This window comes from Schistocerca piceifrons, chromosome 1 (genome assembly GCF_021461385.2).
Source record: "Schistocerca piceifrons isolate TAMUIC-IGC-003096 chromosome 1, iqSchPice1.1, whole genome shotgun sequence".
In the NCBI taxonomy this organism is placed as follows: domain Eukaryota; kingdom Metazoa; phylum Arthropoda; class Insecta; order Orthoptera; family Acrididae; genus Schistocerca; species Schistocerca piceifrons.
Window position 1 is genome coordinate 165,708,094 of NC_060138.1, and position 18,176 is coordinate 165,726,269.

At 40.5% G+C, this 18,176-nt stretch overlaps 1 protein-coding gene across 1 annotated transcript in view; it reads left to right on the top strand.

The window, feature by feature from the left end:
* Window positions 1–18,176, top strand: part of LOC124795878 — a 363,347-nt gene that overhangs the window by 285,358 nt on the left and 59,813 nt on the right. Inside the window, 2 exon segments of the mRNA XM_047259992.1 lie at window positions 3,395–3,501; window positions 3,573–3,645. Of these exon segments, the coding sequence (XP_047115948.1) occupies window positions 3,395–3,501; window positions 3,573–3,645 (180 nt within the window).

Sequence of the window (18,176 nt, forward strand, 5' to 3'; positions counted from 1 at the left end):
CTTAGGTTAGTTAGGTTTAAGCAGTTCTAAGTCCAGGGGACTGATGACCTCAGATTTTAAGTCCCATAGTGCTTAGAGCCATTTGAACCATTAGAGTATCATGTGAACATTTGACCAGCTTCGCCTTTTTTCGATATACTTTGTTCCCAGGCTCTACGTAATAATAACCTACCCTTTGTCAGAGTTGCTTATGTCATTGGATTTCCCCATTTGCAGTCCATATCTTCACAAGTGTGATCCCTCATCTGCATCTGCTCCACTTACATACTTTTATTGCCATGTCACATGCCTGCAACATCATCAGGTGGCATCCAGTGTTGTGGTGGGCAGTGATCATAATGTTTTGACTTACCAGTGTATGCGACTTTTAGCATGTTCCCTGTTGTTGCTTTGCTTCACCGTGCTTAACACCAGCTGTAATGCCACCTTCTCTTTGGCTGTTTGACTGTACAATATGTTAACACTTGATTGAGGGTCATCTGTAAAAGTAGTTATAAACTGTTCCAGCTAGTCAATTCCAACCTGACTTCTTGCCATGCCTGGTAACTTCTTTTCTGAAGTGTGAGTACTTCACTGAAAGACAGTGGGGTTTCTGCTATCTTTAGCTATGTAAATTATTTCTGACAGAGACTTACTTTAAGTGCTGTATTTTCTGCCATAAACTTACATGATTACATTTCAGAACTATATGACAATAACTCTTGATCTGGACCTTCACCCAAAATCAACCAGTCTCTTTCATGTCATTACTACTCGTGTTGACATTCTTGTAGTGGTCTGCTTGGTATTCTATGGCAGCCCCATAAAGCACTTTTAACCAGCGACAGCATGGTACCAGCAAGTGAAGATGCCTGCTCACTGCTCAGGCTGTACAAACAGTCTCACATGACTCCGTATAAAGAGACTCCCCTTATTGGTGTACTGTTTCTACAAAGTTCATTTGAGCTATATATAATTTTTCTATTTCATTCCCATGGCTATCCTCCATACTTTGAAGAGCCTAACAGTGTGCCATGGCCTTTCCCATGGAAATATTATGGGACACCACACAGTTTTTTGCATTAAAACTCAAGATCTTGCTGCCATATGTCAAACTGGCCCGATAACAGCACTGAATTTCTAACACTATGCTCTACTCATGTAACAAACCTCTTTTTTTGCCAATACAATGCACTCGATTTGGCAGCCCAGGGACATATAAATGTAGACTCCATTGCACAACAGATTCTAGACATTAATATCCTAGTAGCAGTAGAGATAGGTGGAGACTTACAAAAATGGATTAGCAAGACTCTGTCAGTCTAGAAATTGGTACAACATTAAATAAAGAGAACATGTTACTTCATTACGCACTTGCATTTGAAGAACACGGTTCCTGTGGAAAGAGATAAGCTGTGGTATTTATTAGAAAGAAGGTGCATTAAAATTTGGTTATCTTCCCAATGAGATCATCATTTCTTGAAGGTTTATGAAATTTTGTTACAGTATTTTCAGAATGTTAAATTTACATTTCTTTCACACTGAGAAGTGGGGGCTATATCTCTATGACAAGTTTCAGTTTCCCTCATGTGTACTGAATCAATTTTGATTCTATTGTAGTCTGGGATGTCTTAGTGCTGAGGGTTTCCCCCCCACTGTTCTGTGGTCCATTAAAATTATCTGTAACAGCTTAAAACAAAAATGCAGATCATCATCAAACCCGTTTGACTGAACTACACTGATTATCGTAGCAGGAGTGAGTGAACATTGATGTGTCTTACTTTGAGGACCATATCCAGTCACTGAGTAAAGTGAGATGGTGATTAGCACACCAGACTCGCATTCAGTAGGATGGTTGTTCAAATCCCAATCTGGTTGTTCAAATTGAGGTTTTCTTGAGTTATCTGAATAATGTAAGAGCATATTCCAGAGTTGTTCCTTTAAAATGTCATGGCTGATTTCTTTCACCATACTTCCCCCATTTAGTCTGTGTGTGTGCCCATCTGTTGAGCTATTAGGATGTTAGTAGAAAACCAGTTTTCTTTGTTTACAACTATATGGAAAGAATAGTTTGCTACCCATCACACAGAGGAAGTGTTGTGTCATAGTCAAGTACAATGAAAAAGAATGCTGTAAATATTTTCAGTTTTCAGACAAAGTCCTTCTACAGCAGTAGAACCCTCACACATTCACACAATAGCAACAACAACTCACGCACAAATGGCCGCTGCCTCTGGGTGCTAAGGCTTGTAGGTGAGTTGTTGTTTGAATGTGTGAAAGTTCTACGTGATGCAGAATGACATCAATTCTGTCTCACTGTCAGTGTCTGGGATATCAAGAACCAATTACAGCAGTGGTTAGTCAGCTTGCCTCAGCAGAGATTACAATGGCCTCTACCCAACCAAATCAGTGCAGGCATCCAAGCCAGAGGGGGGTGCAATGTCATACAGATAAGTGGACTTATACTGCCAAGTTCGTTGCAAATTTGACTCATTTTGTAATTACTGAAATAACATCTCATACACTCTCACTCATTAAGTTTCATTTTGTTTCCAGTTCCCCATCTGGGTGTTTCACTTATTTGTCAGCCAATTTCTTTACCTTGGTTCATGTAACAAGTGTTTCTGTTGACAGTGATAATACATGCTCAGGACCCATTAATCACATTCAGATTTTGACAAGCTGAAAGAACATCCGGGGAAATAAAATATTTTCCAGCAATGAGGATGTTCATGTAGCAGTCCCATATGGCATATGTGACCAAGGAGTGAATTTCTGTCATCAAGGAATTGAACAATTCACCAATTGTTGGAACCTTTTGACAGTTGTTTAAGATACTTGGTGACTATTTTGAAAAATAGTGTCATTTATCTCTGTCACTTTCAAATATAGTGCAGCGTTCAATATAAGTTGCTTGACCTGTCATAATAATGTGTAAATTATTTTTTGAAGTCTTCTTGTATATCATACTCTGTGACAAATTTCCACAGACTTCCATTGATATGTGAGAGTGAATGTGATTTTTTCTCAAAGTAATAATTACTTTATTTCCTCTTTATGACAGTATTCTAATCTTAATAGCAATTTGCCATGCCATTATAACATGACCACGTAATGACTGAAGCAGAAGAAATGAATTAAAATTTGTGCTGCAGCCGGGACTCAAAACTGGGTTTTCTTGCTTGCTAGGCTTAAATGCTAACCGTTACACCACCACAGCACTATGGTTAACATTGCTGCATGAACCACCCAAGTTGAGTGAGAGACTTAAATGTCTCAGGGAAAAATATAACAACCACATAACTTTCTACTTTTTTACTGTTGGCAGTTTACTAATCTTATAGGCATTTTATTCCTTTGTAATCATGTGACTGATTTTGCTTGTGTAATATTAATAGAGTTCTTATTGCTTTAGGTATTTGAGAAACCACTCTTAGAGAGCAAAGTTTTATCAAATGAAGAAATTTACAAAATATTTGTTAACTGGCGTGAAATACTACAGTGTAACTACATGTTCCTCCGGTAAGTTTTGTTAATACAGCTTTTTTCTAAAATGCCTAGTACTCTTGATTTACATTTATTTTGTTTTACAGGACTTTGAGAATCCGAAAAGAAATGAGTGCAGATGGAGTTATTAGAATGATTGGAGATATTCTTTGTGAAAATGTGAGTTTATAATCCTAACAATATATCTGAAAACAAGAAAGCTCACTTAGTTAATCTGTATTAGTATTCACATTTTTATCTATTAAGTGAATAACACAATGCAAGAAACTGACAACAGGTGTAGAAAGTTCGCAGTGAGGAAGAAAGGGATGTAACACAGAGAGTATCAGCAGATAAAAAGTTATCAGGGGAAGAGAATTATCAAGAAGAAGAGAGAGAGCTGAAAGAAAAAGGAATAAGAGATGTAAATACAAAAATCATGCACAAAAATGGATGAGCAGATAGGGAACTTAGCAATCTTACTGCATGTGGACAATCATATTTTTCCTGCCACAAGTGCAGTGAGACATTGCTGTTCATGGCAGTTTAAACCTACAGTTGGAAGGACTGCACTGATGTGGTGGTGGTGGTGGTATTGAACCTTAACCTCAGTGGCATGTTTGACTGAAGCAAAACAGGGTGTACAACAAAAGTTTTGAGCAATTTATGAAAATTAAACTAAACCAACATTTACATTCAATAAATCCACCAAGGAGATGGTAGGAGAGCACATTTGTTTGTAAGAGCATATAAAGAGATGTTAGCATCCCACTTAGGCAAAGAATAGATATCATTTGTTTCCAATATGATGAACATAGAGGCAAAATTTAAAGTTATTGTAAATTGTGCTTTGTGTAAGTATGTGCCAAGTAAATGGCCTAAGGACAGAAAAGACCCACTGTGGTTCAATAACAAAATTCATAAAATGCTGGGGAAGTAGAGACTGCTGCATTCTCGGTTACAAAAGAATGTACAACTGATGACAGGTGTGTGTGTGTGTGTGTGTGTGTGTGTGTGTGTGTGTGTGTGTGTGTGTGTGTGTGTGTGTGTGTGTGAAAAGATTGATGTACAGTGTATACAACCACTTACACCATTATAACTTAGCAAAAGATCTTGCTGAGAACCAAGAACTCTAGAAAATTATGGTCCTACACAGAATCACTAAAAATGTCGAAGACTTCTATCAAGTCACTCATTCACCATTCTAGTGTGGCAATATAAGACAGTAAAAGGAAAGCTGAAGTTTTAAATTTCAAGTTTACGAAAACAGTCATGCAAGAAGACTGGATAAACATATCATCATTTGCCTGTCGCACATACTCTCTTATGGAAGACATAGTAATAGGCATCTCTGGAGTAGAGCAGAAAGTGTAATAGGCATCCCAGGAGTGGAAAAGCAACTAAAAGAGTTGAAAACAAGTAAGTCACCAGGTCCGTATGGAATCCCAATTTAGTTTTAGAGAGAGTACTCTACAGCATTGGCCCCTTGCTTAGCTTGCATTTATCGCTAATCTCTCACCCAGCACAAAATCCCAAACAATTGGAGAAAAGTGCAGATGGATCATGTATACAATAAGTGTAAAAGAATGGATCCACAGAATTACAGACCAACATCCTTAGCATCGAATAAAAAGTTCTTGATTTCCCACCATGCCAAGTAATTAAAATTACTCAATCTTTGGGCCAAGCACTCTTTGCCCATTGTCAAGTTGTATGACTGCCAGTGGGCTGCTGGTATGTCCCTTATATATGTCACTGGGGCTCGCCGCATCACCATATACTGGCATATGTTGACTAGGTGTTAACACACTTGCTTCTACCATGCAATTGCTGTGTCCCATGCCATGCTGAACTGCAGAGTGCTCTCTCTCTCTAGGGTGTTATTGGTGATTTTTATTTCAATGGCTTTTTAATTACACAATCTCAAAAGCCATTCCTCTGAGCCATAATGGATGTTTCATCAGATTTTACCCAGTGTCCATTATCTGAATCACGCTCAGCTAAAGCAGATTTCTGAGGGAAGCATAGGCAATAAAACTTCTCATGCTCTATCCTGCATTTTTCCACAGTGCATACTGTTTGTCCGACATAAAACTGGCCACACTCACAAGGTATCTTGTAGAACCCCAGGTGTTCTGAGACCTACTGTGTCTTTAACTAATCTCAAACAATTGAAAATCCAAGATGGAATGTAACAATATTATGAAAAGGAAAATTGCTGCTCATCATATAGCGAAGATGGTGAGTTGTAGATAGGCACAACAGAGAGACTGTCACAAATACATCACTGTGAAACCAGTCGTGATCTACAAGCTAAGCTTCAACCACTGTGCTGCATTCCATGTGTGCATGACAACCAACAAAGCTATCAGTCTGCATGAATGGTCACCGACAAACTGTGGCCAAGAAAAAAGTGGACCACCCTGTTGCTGAACACACTGCCAAACATGACGTCCTTCATTTCAATGATTGCTTCACAGCCTGTGCCATATGGATCCTTCCCATCAACACCAGCTTTTCTGAATTGTGCAGCTGGTAACTTTCCCTGGAATACATCCTAAGTTCCTGTAACCCTCCTGGTTGCAACGTTTGTTAGTCACTGTCGTCACACATCCAGCCCTTTCTCTGTTCCCATTACAGCACTACACAGCCATCATTCCACCATCACACTCAGTCCTTTTACTTCTCTCCTTTTCTGCTACTTTGCCCTCCCCCACCCCTCCCTCCCGCCCACCCCACTTCTCTCCTGCCTCCGTGTAACCTGCAGCACTTCACTGTCCGCCACTCCCACCATACTATCCCTCCCCCTCCCCTCCCCGGCCTCCTTACCCCCACCCAGTCACCTCACCTGCCTCCATCTAACCTGCAGCACTTCACTGTCCGCCACTCCCACCATACTATCCCTCCCCCTCCCCTCCCCGGCCTCCTTACCCCCACCCAGTCACCACTCACATCATGTACTGGTGCTGCTGCTCGCAGTGTGGTTTCAGTTGCCGAAAGCGAAGTCTAGGCCTGGGACCAAACTGCTGAGGTCATCAGTCCCTAGACTTACACACTACTTAAACTAACTTATGCTAGGAATGACACACACACACTCATGTCCGAGGGAGGACACGAACCTCCAGCGGGAGGGGCCGCGCAGTCCATGACATGGCACGTCAAACCGCGTGACCACTCTACATGGCATGGATGTTATAGCAATGGTTCCTGTAGAGCTTGCATAGGTGGCTTAGCTCATGGGGCAGGCTGTCAGCACCTGATATCATTCTTGTATGATGCACCAATATTTTGTAAAACAGTGCACTTATGTACCAGTGATGATGGCTGATGGTGTGCAAGTACATATCGGTGTGGGTGGGTTTTCTATAGACACTGTGACCATGGCATCCATTTTGTTTGTGGTGGACGAGAACATCAAAGAAGGGCAATGCCATTGAGATGTACCGAGAACTCATCAAATTTTTCACTTCTGTGGGGCCAAATCATGAATGTGTCGTCAATGTATCAAAAGAAACAAGTAGGCACTAATGGCATCATGTCTAAGGCAATATCCTTCAAATTATCCATGAAGAGGTTTGCAACAGCTGGAGCAAACAGGCTACCCATTGCAACACTGTAAGTCTGATTGTAATACTGGCCATTGTACAGAAAATAAGAAGGTAAAAGTGTGTGCTTAAATAGCTCTTCCACTTCACGTACAAAGAACTGGGATACCATATCCAAACAGTCTTTAACCGGCACTTCTGTAAACAGTGCCACCACATTGGAACTGACCACAATGTCACCCTCACTATGCCGTAAACAGTTAATTCGGTTGATAAAATCTGCAAAATTTTTAATATGATGTTCACAGTGTCCTACATGTGTAGTGAGGAGATTGGCCAGGTACTTTGCCAGCTTGTACATTGATGAAGCAGTGGTGGATATGATGAGGTGAAATGGCATCCCATCCTTGTGGGTCTTCGGTAAAGCATAAGCAGTAGGGGGTCTAGGTGCCTGTGGCAGAAGATTCTTGACCACAATGTCTTCTACTGAAGAGCACTTGAGAAGTTCAGATGTCTTTCTTATTATTCTTTATGATGGGTTGTGTGGGAGTTTCCTGACAAGTACTTTCTTCCAGTAGCAGGCAGATTTTCTTATCATAGTCTGTGTATTCCATAATTATGGTTGCATTCCACTTAGCAGGAAGAACAATAATGCTTTCTTCATTATGTAGTGCCCACAGGCTATTGTGCTAAGCCCTGGTCATATCGGGCACTGGTAACTTTGCTTTCATGAGAATATGGCTTGTTTCATGCTGTATTTCATCCACTGTTTCATTTGAGAGCTTTCAGACTGTCTGTTCGACAGCACTTAGTGTATCACAGACAGGAATATCCCATGGCAAAGATGCAAAATTAAGTCCTTTCTTAACATTGCACCTGTTTCTATATCTCTTGCTGTCAAGTTGATGACAGTGCATTCTGAGGATCTGTGGTCCACACTGTATTGTTGTTGTTGCAAAAGGCACCTGAACCTTCCTTTCTGTAGTCCATTTCTGTGATGACGTTTGATGGGAAAACATAGCTACATTCCCTCATTCTCAGTCCAAAGCCATGAATTTCTTTAATAGTTGCAGATGCAAGGCTATAATAGCACATTCACTCAAATTCAGCAGTTGCATGGTGAAATTTCCCCCTAGTGGTGTTGATATAATGGGATACCATAGAAAATCGTGGACTAGTCTTCTCATCATGGCAGTGCAGTAGGAAGCCTAGCAAATTCAGTAAATTAGCCTTTGACATGCAGCTCCCACAGACATTTAATGCTGCACCACATTTCCTCCCCTTAGAAATACCCAATGTAAGGGTGCAGAGTTTCATGGCAGTAACATTGAATAAAAAGTTCTCAGGTTTCCACCTGTGTCAAGTAATTAAAATTACATGAGCTTTTGGCCCAGCATTCCTTGGCTATTGTCAAGTAGTATGACTGCCAGTGTATGCCTCTTATATACACTAGCTGCTGGCTGTGACGTCACTGGTGCTTGTGACATTGCCATATACATGCATATGTTGATACGGCATTCAGTGCACCCGCTTCAGCTGCGGAATTGCTGAGTCCCATGCTGTGCCGAGCTACAGGGCACTGTCTCTATTTAGAGTGTTATTGATGATTATTTTATTTCAATGGCTTCTTTAATTACAGAATCTGAGAAGTTGTTTGTGCAAGCCATGATGGATGTTTCATCAAATTTTATCCAGTGTCCATTTTTGAAAGCATGCTCAGCTAAAGCCGATTTCTGGGGGGTAGTGTTTGTGGTAAAACCTCTCATACTCCTTTTGCATTGTTCCACAGTGTGTACCGTTTGTCCGACATAAGACTGGCCATACCCACAGGGTATCGTGTAGGCCCCAGCTGTTCTGAGACCTGCTGCCTCATTAAGTGGTTTCAGTAAGAAGAATGGCAGGGAAACAAGTTTCTTTTCCTGCTCCTCATCCGTGGTCTTGTTGTGTGTCTTACTTGAAATCACTTCATTTATCTGATGGGTGTTAAAGCCATTGTTCCTGAAGACTTTGCATAGGTGGCCCAGCTCATGAGACAGTTTATCAGCATGTGATATCATTCTTGCATGATGCACCAATGTGTGTAAACAGTTCACCTCTATACTAGTGGTGATGGTGAATGGCAAGCACGTACACATTGGTGTGAGTGGATTTTCTATAGACGTTGTGGCCAAGGCATCCATTTCATTTGTGTTGGATGAGAACTTTGAAGAAACTATCCTATTGTTGCTGCCAACTCGTCAACTTTCTCATGTCCAAGGGACCAAATGATGAAAGTGTCATCAACAAATCGAAAGAAATAACTAGGCATTAATGGCACTGTGTCTAAGGCAATGTCCTCAAAATTCTCCATGAAGAAATGTGCAATAACTAGAGCTAACAGGCTACCCATTGCTATGCCATCGATGTGATTGTAATACTGGCCATTGTACAGAAAATAAAAAGATGTAAGAGTGAGCCTAAATAGCTCTTCCACTTCACTTAACATAGAAATGGGATACTATGTCCAAACAGTCTTTGACAGGGGTATTCGTAAACAGTACCAACGCATCAAAACTAACCATAATGTCACCCTCACTTTGTCAGAGATGGTTAACTTGGTTGATAAAATCTGCCAAATTTTTAATATGGTTGTTTACAGCATCCCGCTTGTATAGCAAGGAGATTGGCCAAGTACTTCACCAGCATGTACATTGGTGAACCAATATTGGACATGATGAGGCAGAATGGCATCCCATCCTTGTGCATCTTCAATAAAGCACAAGCAGTAGGTGGTCTAGGTGCCTGAGCGAGAAGATTCGCGACCATAGCCCTGGTCATGTTGGGTGCTGGTAACTTTGCTTTTGTGAGAATATGGCTCATTTCAATCTGTATTTCATCCCCTGTTTCATATTACCGGGGCTGGGAGCAGTGGTCTAGAAGCACTATACAGTGATGAAAGCATTGTGGTCCTTCCTGCTGACAAGGGGAATGCAGCTGTTACTATGGAATACGCGGACTGTGGTAAGGTGATCTTAATGCTACCAGATGAAGGTACTTATCGGAAAATCCCACATGACCCAACATCAGGAATAATAAGAAAGACATCTGAACTTCTCAAGTGCACTTCAGTGGAAGGCACTGTGGTCAAGAATCACAGGCACTTAGACTATCTGATGCTTATGCTTTACCGAAGATCCGCAATGATGGGATGTGATTCCACTTTACCATATTCACCACTGGTTTACCAACACCCAAGCTGGCAAAATACTTGACCAATCTCCTCACTCCACATGTAGGACACTGCACTCATCATATCAAAAGTTCAGCAGATTTTATCAACCAAATTAACCATCTTTGACTTAGTGAGGGTGGCATTATGGTCAGTTTTGATGTAGTGGCACTATCTACAAATGTGCCTGTCAAAGATTGTTTGGACATAGTACCCCAGTTCTTTGTAAGTGAAGTGACCAAGCTATTTAGGCACACCCTTACATCTCCTTATTTTTTGCACATTTACGAGCAACATGATCATACTGACGGCATTGCAGTGGGTAGCTCATTAGCTCTACATGTTGCAAACCACTTCATGCAGAATTTTGTGGATATTGCCTTAAACATGGTGCCATTAATGCCGAGTTGTTTCTTTTGATGTGTTGACAACACATCCGTCATTTGACCCCACGAACATGAGAAACTTGACAAGTTACTGAAACACCCCAATCGCCTTAACAGTATCATACAGTTTGCCATTGAGGTGAAAAAAAAAGACAGTGCATTGCCTTCCTCGATGTTCTGATCCACTGCAAACAAAACTGATGCCTTGGCCACAGTGTCTGTAGAAACCACACCCCCACCAATATGTACTTGCACACCATCAGCCTCATCATGTGGCACAGAAGTGCACTGTTTTACAAACATTGGTGCATCGTGTGAAAATGATATCAGATGCTGATAACCCACCCCATGAGCTGAGCCTCCTATGCCAGGTTTTCAGGAAAAATAGTTATAACATCCACCAAATATATGAAGTGATTTCAAGCAAGACCAATGATGAGGAGCAGAAATAGGAATCTGCTTTTTTGGCATTCTGTGGCTCCATCTCAGGCAGGATAAGCTGGCTGCTGAAATGATGCAAGATCAAATTGATCTTCAGGCCTCTGAAAAATATCCATCAGTTACTGAGACTGGTTAAAGATGCAGTAGATCTCAGAACACGTGGGGTCTATAAGATAACTTGCAAGTGTTGCCAGTCTTATGTCAGATGAACAGTATGCACTATGGAACAATGCAGGAAGGAGCACGAGAATTTTTATCACCTATGCTCCCCCGAGAAATCTGCTATAGCTGAGAGTGTTTTAGAATGGACACCGGATAAAATTTGACAAAACATCCATCATGGGTCACACAAATGGCTCCTGGGATTCTGTAATTAAAAAGTCAATTGAAGTAAAAATTACCAGCAACAATGTAAATAGAGACAGTGTCCTGCAGCTCAGCATGGCATGGAACCCAGCCATTACTTGGTTGAAGCAAGCACATCGAATGCCTTGTCAACATATGCAGCTAATGTATATAAATGGTGTACTAAGAACCCACTGGCAGTCACACCATTTGACAGTGGCCAAGGAGTGCTTGGTCGAAAGCTCATGGAATTTTAATTAGTTGACATATTTGGAAACCCAATTACTTTTTATTCAGTGTTCCTGCCATAAGACTCTGCAGGCATTGGTTTGCTGCAGAATTCTTGAACATTCTGAGTTGGGAAATTATAAACCTCCTTGAGGCAAAAAAGTTCCATTCCACAAGTCAGCATAGATTTAGAAAGCATTGCTTGTGCGAAACTCAGCTTGCCCCTTTCTCATATGATGTCCTGTGACCACGGATGAATGACAACAGGCAGATTCCATATTCATAGATTTCCAGAAAGCATGTGACATGGTGCCCTGCTGCAGACTGTTAATGAAGGTACGAACACATGTATTAGTTTCCCAGGTAAGTGAGTGGCTCCAAGACCCCTTACATAATCGAATTCAGTACATTCTCCTTGACGATGAGTGTTCATTGGAGACAAGATTATTGCCACGAGTGCCTCAAGGAAATGTGATAGGATCTGATGGATAGGGTGAACAGCAACCTGTGACTATTTGATGATGCAGTAGTGTACAGGAAGGTGTTGTAATTGAGTGGCTGTTGGAGGAGACAAGATGACAGGCAGAATTTCTAGTTGGTGTGATGAATGGCAGTTTGCTGTAAATTTTAGAAACATAAATTAATGCAGATGGTTAGAAAAAACAATCCCATAAAGTTTGAATACAGCATTGGTAGTGTGCTGCTTGGCATAGTCACTTCAATTAAATTTGTAAGCATAATGTTGCAAACTAATATGAAATTAAATGAGCATGTAAGGGTGGTAGTAAGGAAGGTGAATGGCTTACTTCAGTTTATTAGGAGAATTTTTGAGAAGTATAGCTCCTTTATAAAGGAGACCATGTATAGAACACTAGTGCCACCCTTTCTTGAGTACTACTCATGTGCTTTGGATCCCCACAAGGTCAGATTAAAGGAAGACATCAAAGCAATTCAGAGGTGAGCTGCTAGATTTGTTATTGGTAGAAGTGATGAATGTGCAAGTATTACAGACATGTTTCAATTTTAATTTGCAGATATTTCCAGTTTTCCTACTGTTCATAGAGATTAAGCTGCTTTTTCCTCTGATTTCTATAGTTTCCAATTGGAGTGTGCATTTCACACCTTTTGATCAGTGGATAGGTAGTATCTGCTTTCTTTGTAAAATATAATCCTCACATAACATTGTTCTGTGGCTATATAAAGGCATTTGTCTTGTTTCCAGGAGGAGGGCATTAATAGATGAAGAAAGCATAGCTCCAAGGCAGATGCATAGGTTTTTGTACTGCAGTTTATGTAGTAGCTGAAGGTTTTTTACAGCGATGTGATCAGCTATGCCTCCATAATTTGTATGGGAATGTATCAATATGCAGTACAAAGTGAGCATAGTGCTGGATGAACTCCCCACCATACTCATGTTACCAGTTTCATACATTTTGATGCTTTTCTGCATATACTGAAGATGGTTTGAGTATGAGGTCCCCAACTCATTCTGGAATCAAAGAGAGTGTGAGGGAACCTAGGTTGGGATTTTTTGTGAGCAGAGACTCTTACACTGTTCAAACATCATGTTCATTTTGTGAAGGGCACAATTACGTATTAAATCTGTAATCCACAGCTGTGTAATGTTTGATCCTGTATGTGCATTGCCATAGACAGCTCACCCACAGCCTGGTCCAGACTGGTTGTCACAACATACATACATACTACATACATACAAACAAATTACAAAATGGATTATATTTTGCAAATGTTGATTGACATCAGCTGTTTGCAACACATGAAAATTTGTGCTGGACCAGGACTTGAAGCCAGATTTCCTGCTTATTATGAGCGGTTGCCACTTCAGCTATCCAAGCATGCCTGCAGGACTGATACATACTTCTGTGTCTTGGGGTCCACAAATATCATCTGCATACTGGAGCAGTTTTACAGAAGCAATAATTCTCTCAAGCTCATTAGTATAGAGTGCAAAGAGTGTAGGGCTTGGAATAGATCCTTGTGGGAGACCCATTGTAAGAAGACATGGGGTCCAATTAATTTATTTTGGACCCAAATCTATATATTTCTTTTGGTGAGAAATGCGTCAATTCTGTAAATCAGCTTTGGATAGAGTCCAAGAGTTTACAACTTCCTTATCAACACTGGTACATGTGAACATTATTATATGCTCCAACAACATCAAGAAAGATAGTCATAACATTCATTGTTCTTGTTGCTGCATCACAGACATAAGAGGGGTTAAGGTATTAAATTATCAATTGTTCTCTTCCTTTTTCTGAAGACCATACTTACTCAGAATCTAATTTGATTGCAGCCACAATTGTGACCAATTTTTAACCAAATGCTGTAAAGTTTTGCCAGTGCAGGAAGAAAGAGAATTTAGTCTATATGACACAGCCTAGTCTTCATCTTTATGTGGTTGCAGTATTGGTATCTATTTGAGTTGTTCAATTGTGTATTAGTTTGTTGTTCATCCATATTTGGTGAAATATCTGTAACTGTTTTCTGAGTGTGATGTGAGGGAGATTTTCTATCATCTGGTAGTGTATGCTGCCCTTGCCAGGTGAGGAATTTGGCGCCTGTTTAGTGTCTTTTAACAGTTCTTCATGCAAAACTGGTACCAAGAGAGGGTGACTGTAATCCCTTAACTGCAGGAAGTATTTGATCTGGTGTATTAAGCCAAGTTTTGCAAATACAAGTTGCTGACATGTAGTTACCACTAAGTTCCATATAAAGACTTTCTTTGTTCGAGATAGCCGATGGTGCATACCGCTGGAGGACTTCAGAGGCCATTGTCAGATTTTCAGAAGTCTTCAACAGTGTTCAGTGTAATAGCCTGTGTCGTTACTATGCCTGTTTGATTTTAGAGGGAAAGAAAAGTCTGCATTGTTAAAGTATAACAGCTGTTAGCAGGAGTGTCTTGATCAGGCTGGAATGTAGGTAAAGGAGTGGGAAGTATGGAGTGTTTTGTATAGAACTTTGTGGATCCTGAAATTCATAGGACATACCAGGATAACTGTGCTTATGTTGATTATGAGTGAGCATTCTATTTTTGTTGGACCTGGGGGCTGGAATTGATATAACTGCATGCTTAGGCCCCTGTTGTAACTTTTCTCTGTTGTATTCAAATCCTCTGATTTCCTGCATACTTCAGGCTATTCATTATGAGAGAGCACTCATGTCATAGAACCATCAGTAGTAACCTGCGCAAATGATGATCACAGTGGCGTGGGTTCAGAAGTATAATTGCTGTAGGCTAAGCTGTGCTCTGCTTCCATGAGTTGCTGATAAATTGGGCAACAGCAACTGATGGTAGAGTGGTTTCCATTGCAGTGCTAACACCTGGGTTCCCTGCTATGTGAGAATTGTGAAGTCTCATGGGCTCCCAAAGCATTTAGTTAACTAAGTGCTGCTTGCATAGCCAAATTAAGATATCTAACACAATTATGGCACTGCAGAACTGACTGGATGTAAGGTGCAACCAGGCAGTGCATACAGCACAAGTGTGCTTATTTTACAACACATTTAGGTGTAAGAAGGACATTCAATGTTTCATTTTCAATTACTTTCTTTCTAAACCCTTTGGACATCAGTTACTAAAAATTCAGACATTATTTCTGCAAGAATGTTGTTGTTAGGAATATATCAACATTGTGAGTATCTACATGCCTCTTTGTTAGAAAATTAGGGATGTAAACCTCAATACTTTTCTGCCAAAAGATGTCAACCAACCTTAACCTGTTTGCTGACAGCCTATTGTTGGCTTTAATTTTCTCTTTGTTTCTGCCAATAGCTGAAATGTTAATAACTTTGTGTTGTAAGTTGTTACTTTCTGTAAACAACTTTCTTCCGAGAGTGATCGGACTTAAATTCCCCACATTACCTTTCTCTCCTTCTACAAAGGCAACATGTGGACCCATGTCTGTTAATTGATGTACTTTATCTTTGCTAGCATGTTTTCTGCTGATAGAAAATGTGTTATTCTTTCCCCATCCTTCCCTAATCCGGTGGGACAGATGGCCTCGCCTTTTGTCCTCTCCCCCAAGTCAACCACCCAACCACTGAAATGTCCATGTCCTTAAGACTACCAGACATGTGGCAAGTATGCTGTCCATTGTGATGGCTATCTACTGAATAAGCACACAAGTTTCTGTCTATGGCTACAACTTCCACACTATAGGTGACATTTGCAATGTCTACTGCATCTATATCCTGTATGTCATTAGTACTATCCATTTCATTTGGCTTTCACAGCTTTGTTATATTTGCATCATGAGCTAGTACCTGTTATGACGATGGTGACCCTTATCCTGAATTTTGTTGTTGGATGTTGTTTGTCAGAGACTGCTATGGGGCAATTGTATGCAGCGAGTGATGTTCCACCTCCATCTGATAATTCCATTACATACCAGTGAATGAATGAAACAAAGATGGGCAAATCTGAAATATTGATGTCTCTGGTTTTTGAGATTATCCAGCTGACAAATTTTGCTGAGTTAAGCATTTTCAAGGTTTGGAGTATATGGTGTTCCCAGTTAAGCTGGTTATCTATATGGGTGCCTAAGAATTTTGAATGATATACTCTCTGTATCTGCTGGCTCTTTTGTGATATTAATCTCCCAATGGCTTTAGACAGAATGAAACTGAATGTAATTGGTTTTGTTGAGTTTTATTGCTAGAGAATTTACTGTGAACCAATTGAGAACAGTATTAGTAATTGGTTGCCATTACACTTTTCAGTCTGTGGATGTTTCATTACCTATTGCAATCCTTGTATCATCTGCAAACAGTGTGAAGCTGCTTGCTTTGTTGGAGGTCAGAGTTAGGTCATTTATACAAGGTGAGTTGTAAATGAGGAAAAATATTTTTTACAAAGTGTCGCACGTTGGGCTACAAACATAAATTCATTTTCCCCATGTCCTTCTGTCACTAAATGTCAATGCAATTGAGTGTTGTAAGATTGATAAATGTGCAGCAGACTTTCCTATTGCACCGACATAGGCTAGAAGGACAGATCAGCAACACCGCACAACATGCAAGTGTTGTAGGTAGTCAATGCTGCCAATCAGAAGCTGAAGTATGCAGCATCAAGTGATGGTATGCATGACAATGCTAGCGGTGACACCATCCACATCTATATCATTCTGTTTTCGCCAGCTTATATTATGTGTAGTGGTTATGTGACATAGGTAAAGGAAAGTGAGGAATAACAGCATTACTGTGTATGAATGTTTCATTATTTGGTTTTTGTGTCCTGGGTTTAGTCTTAAGGAACAACTACAAAGAATCAGAGTACAAAATATGACTACTCAGGCCTGTCTCAGTTAATCCAGATGAATACAGTGTAACAGCACAAATCTAAACTAACATAGAAACACATGATCAGAAGCTGCAGTGGTGTTTCATAAGTATTGCTCGAAATGATGGCCATGGTGTTTGTGGTAAAGTTCGAACATTTGCTGAAAGTATTGCTCAAACAATCCATCATGTCTGTATCTCTTTGCATAATATCATCGACATGTATACTGCATTGCAGGTTCGTAATATCAACAATACCTCCTTCCTGAATCACAGTTTCAGGTGGCCTCCACAAAAAGCAAACCAGTGGATTCAGCTTGTGACAATTTAGCTGGCCTCCACAACCAATCCATTTGGAAGGGAAGGAATTGTCCAGGTGGTGTCACACTGTGCCACTGAAGTGAGTGGGGCTCCACTACGTATGTACCACAGGTTAACACGAGAGGCCAAACTAATGTCTTCCAACGATTTCAATAACATAGCATCCAGCAAACAAAGATATCGCTCTCCTATCATCTTTAGTGGTAGCACAAACAGCCCCATGAAGTGCCGACAATAATACCACACCAGATATTGACACTGCATCATTGTTGCTACCCTCATACCACTGTGCTGTGGAGGTTTTCTTCTGTCCACTTGTGCAAATTATGCAAATTCCCTATACCATCCTACATGAAATAGGCTTTGTCTGTGAACAGAATTGTTTGTGAAAAATGCTGGTCATGCCTCTGATGCCTTAGGATGAATTTGCAGAAGTCCACTTTCTGCTGGTAGCCTCCCGGTGACAATGCTAGTACCTTATGCATGTAAAAGGGATAGTAATGGTTTCTGTGCAGTACTCGTATAACAGTAGATTGTGATATTCCAACTGCAGTGTCAAGAGACCTGGTGATTGTTCTTTGGTCTTCCACAACAGTTTGTAACAAGTTCTCTTCATCATCCACACTGTACGTCAACAGTTGGCCCCAGCCATTAAATCCTAGAGGTGCCACACATGCACCTGAAGTGACTACCCACAAAGTAAAATATTTTGGTGGCTGGGAAGCACTAGGTAAGACACCTCTATGATACAGTTGTTTTGCAACATCATGTCTTCCATCGGCAAGCCCAAAGGTGAGGAGGATGTCAGCATATTCCTCAATTGTGAAAGTTGCCATGGTATAAAAATGTGGCATGTACATTAGTAGCTATTGTCATGGTGATACCAGCTAAAGTAAACAGCACAGTGCTGTTGTAAACATGTCATGCATACCACAGTTT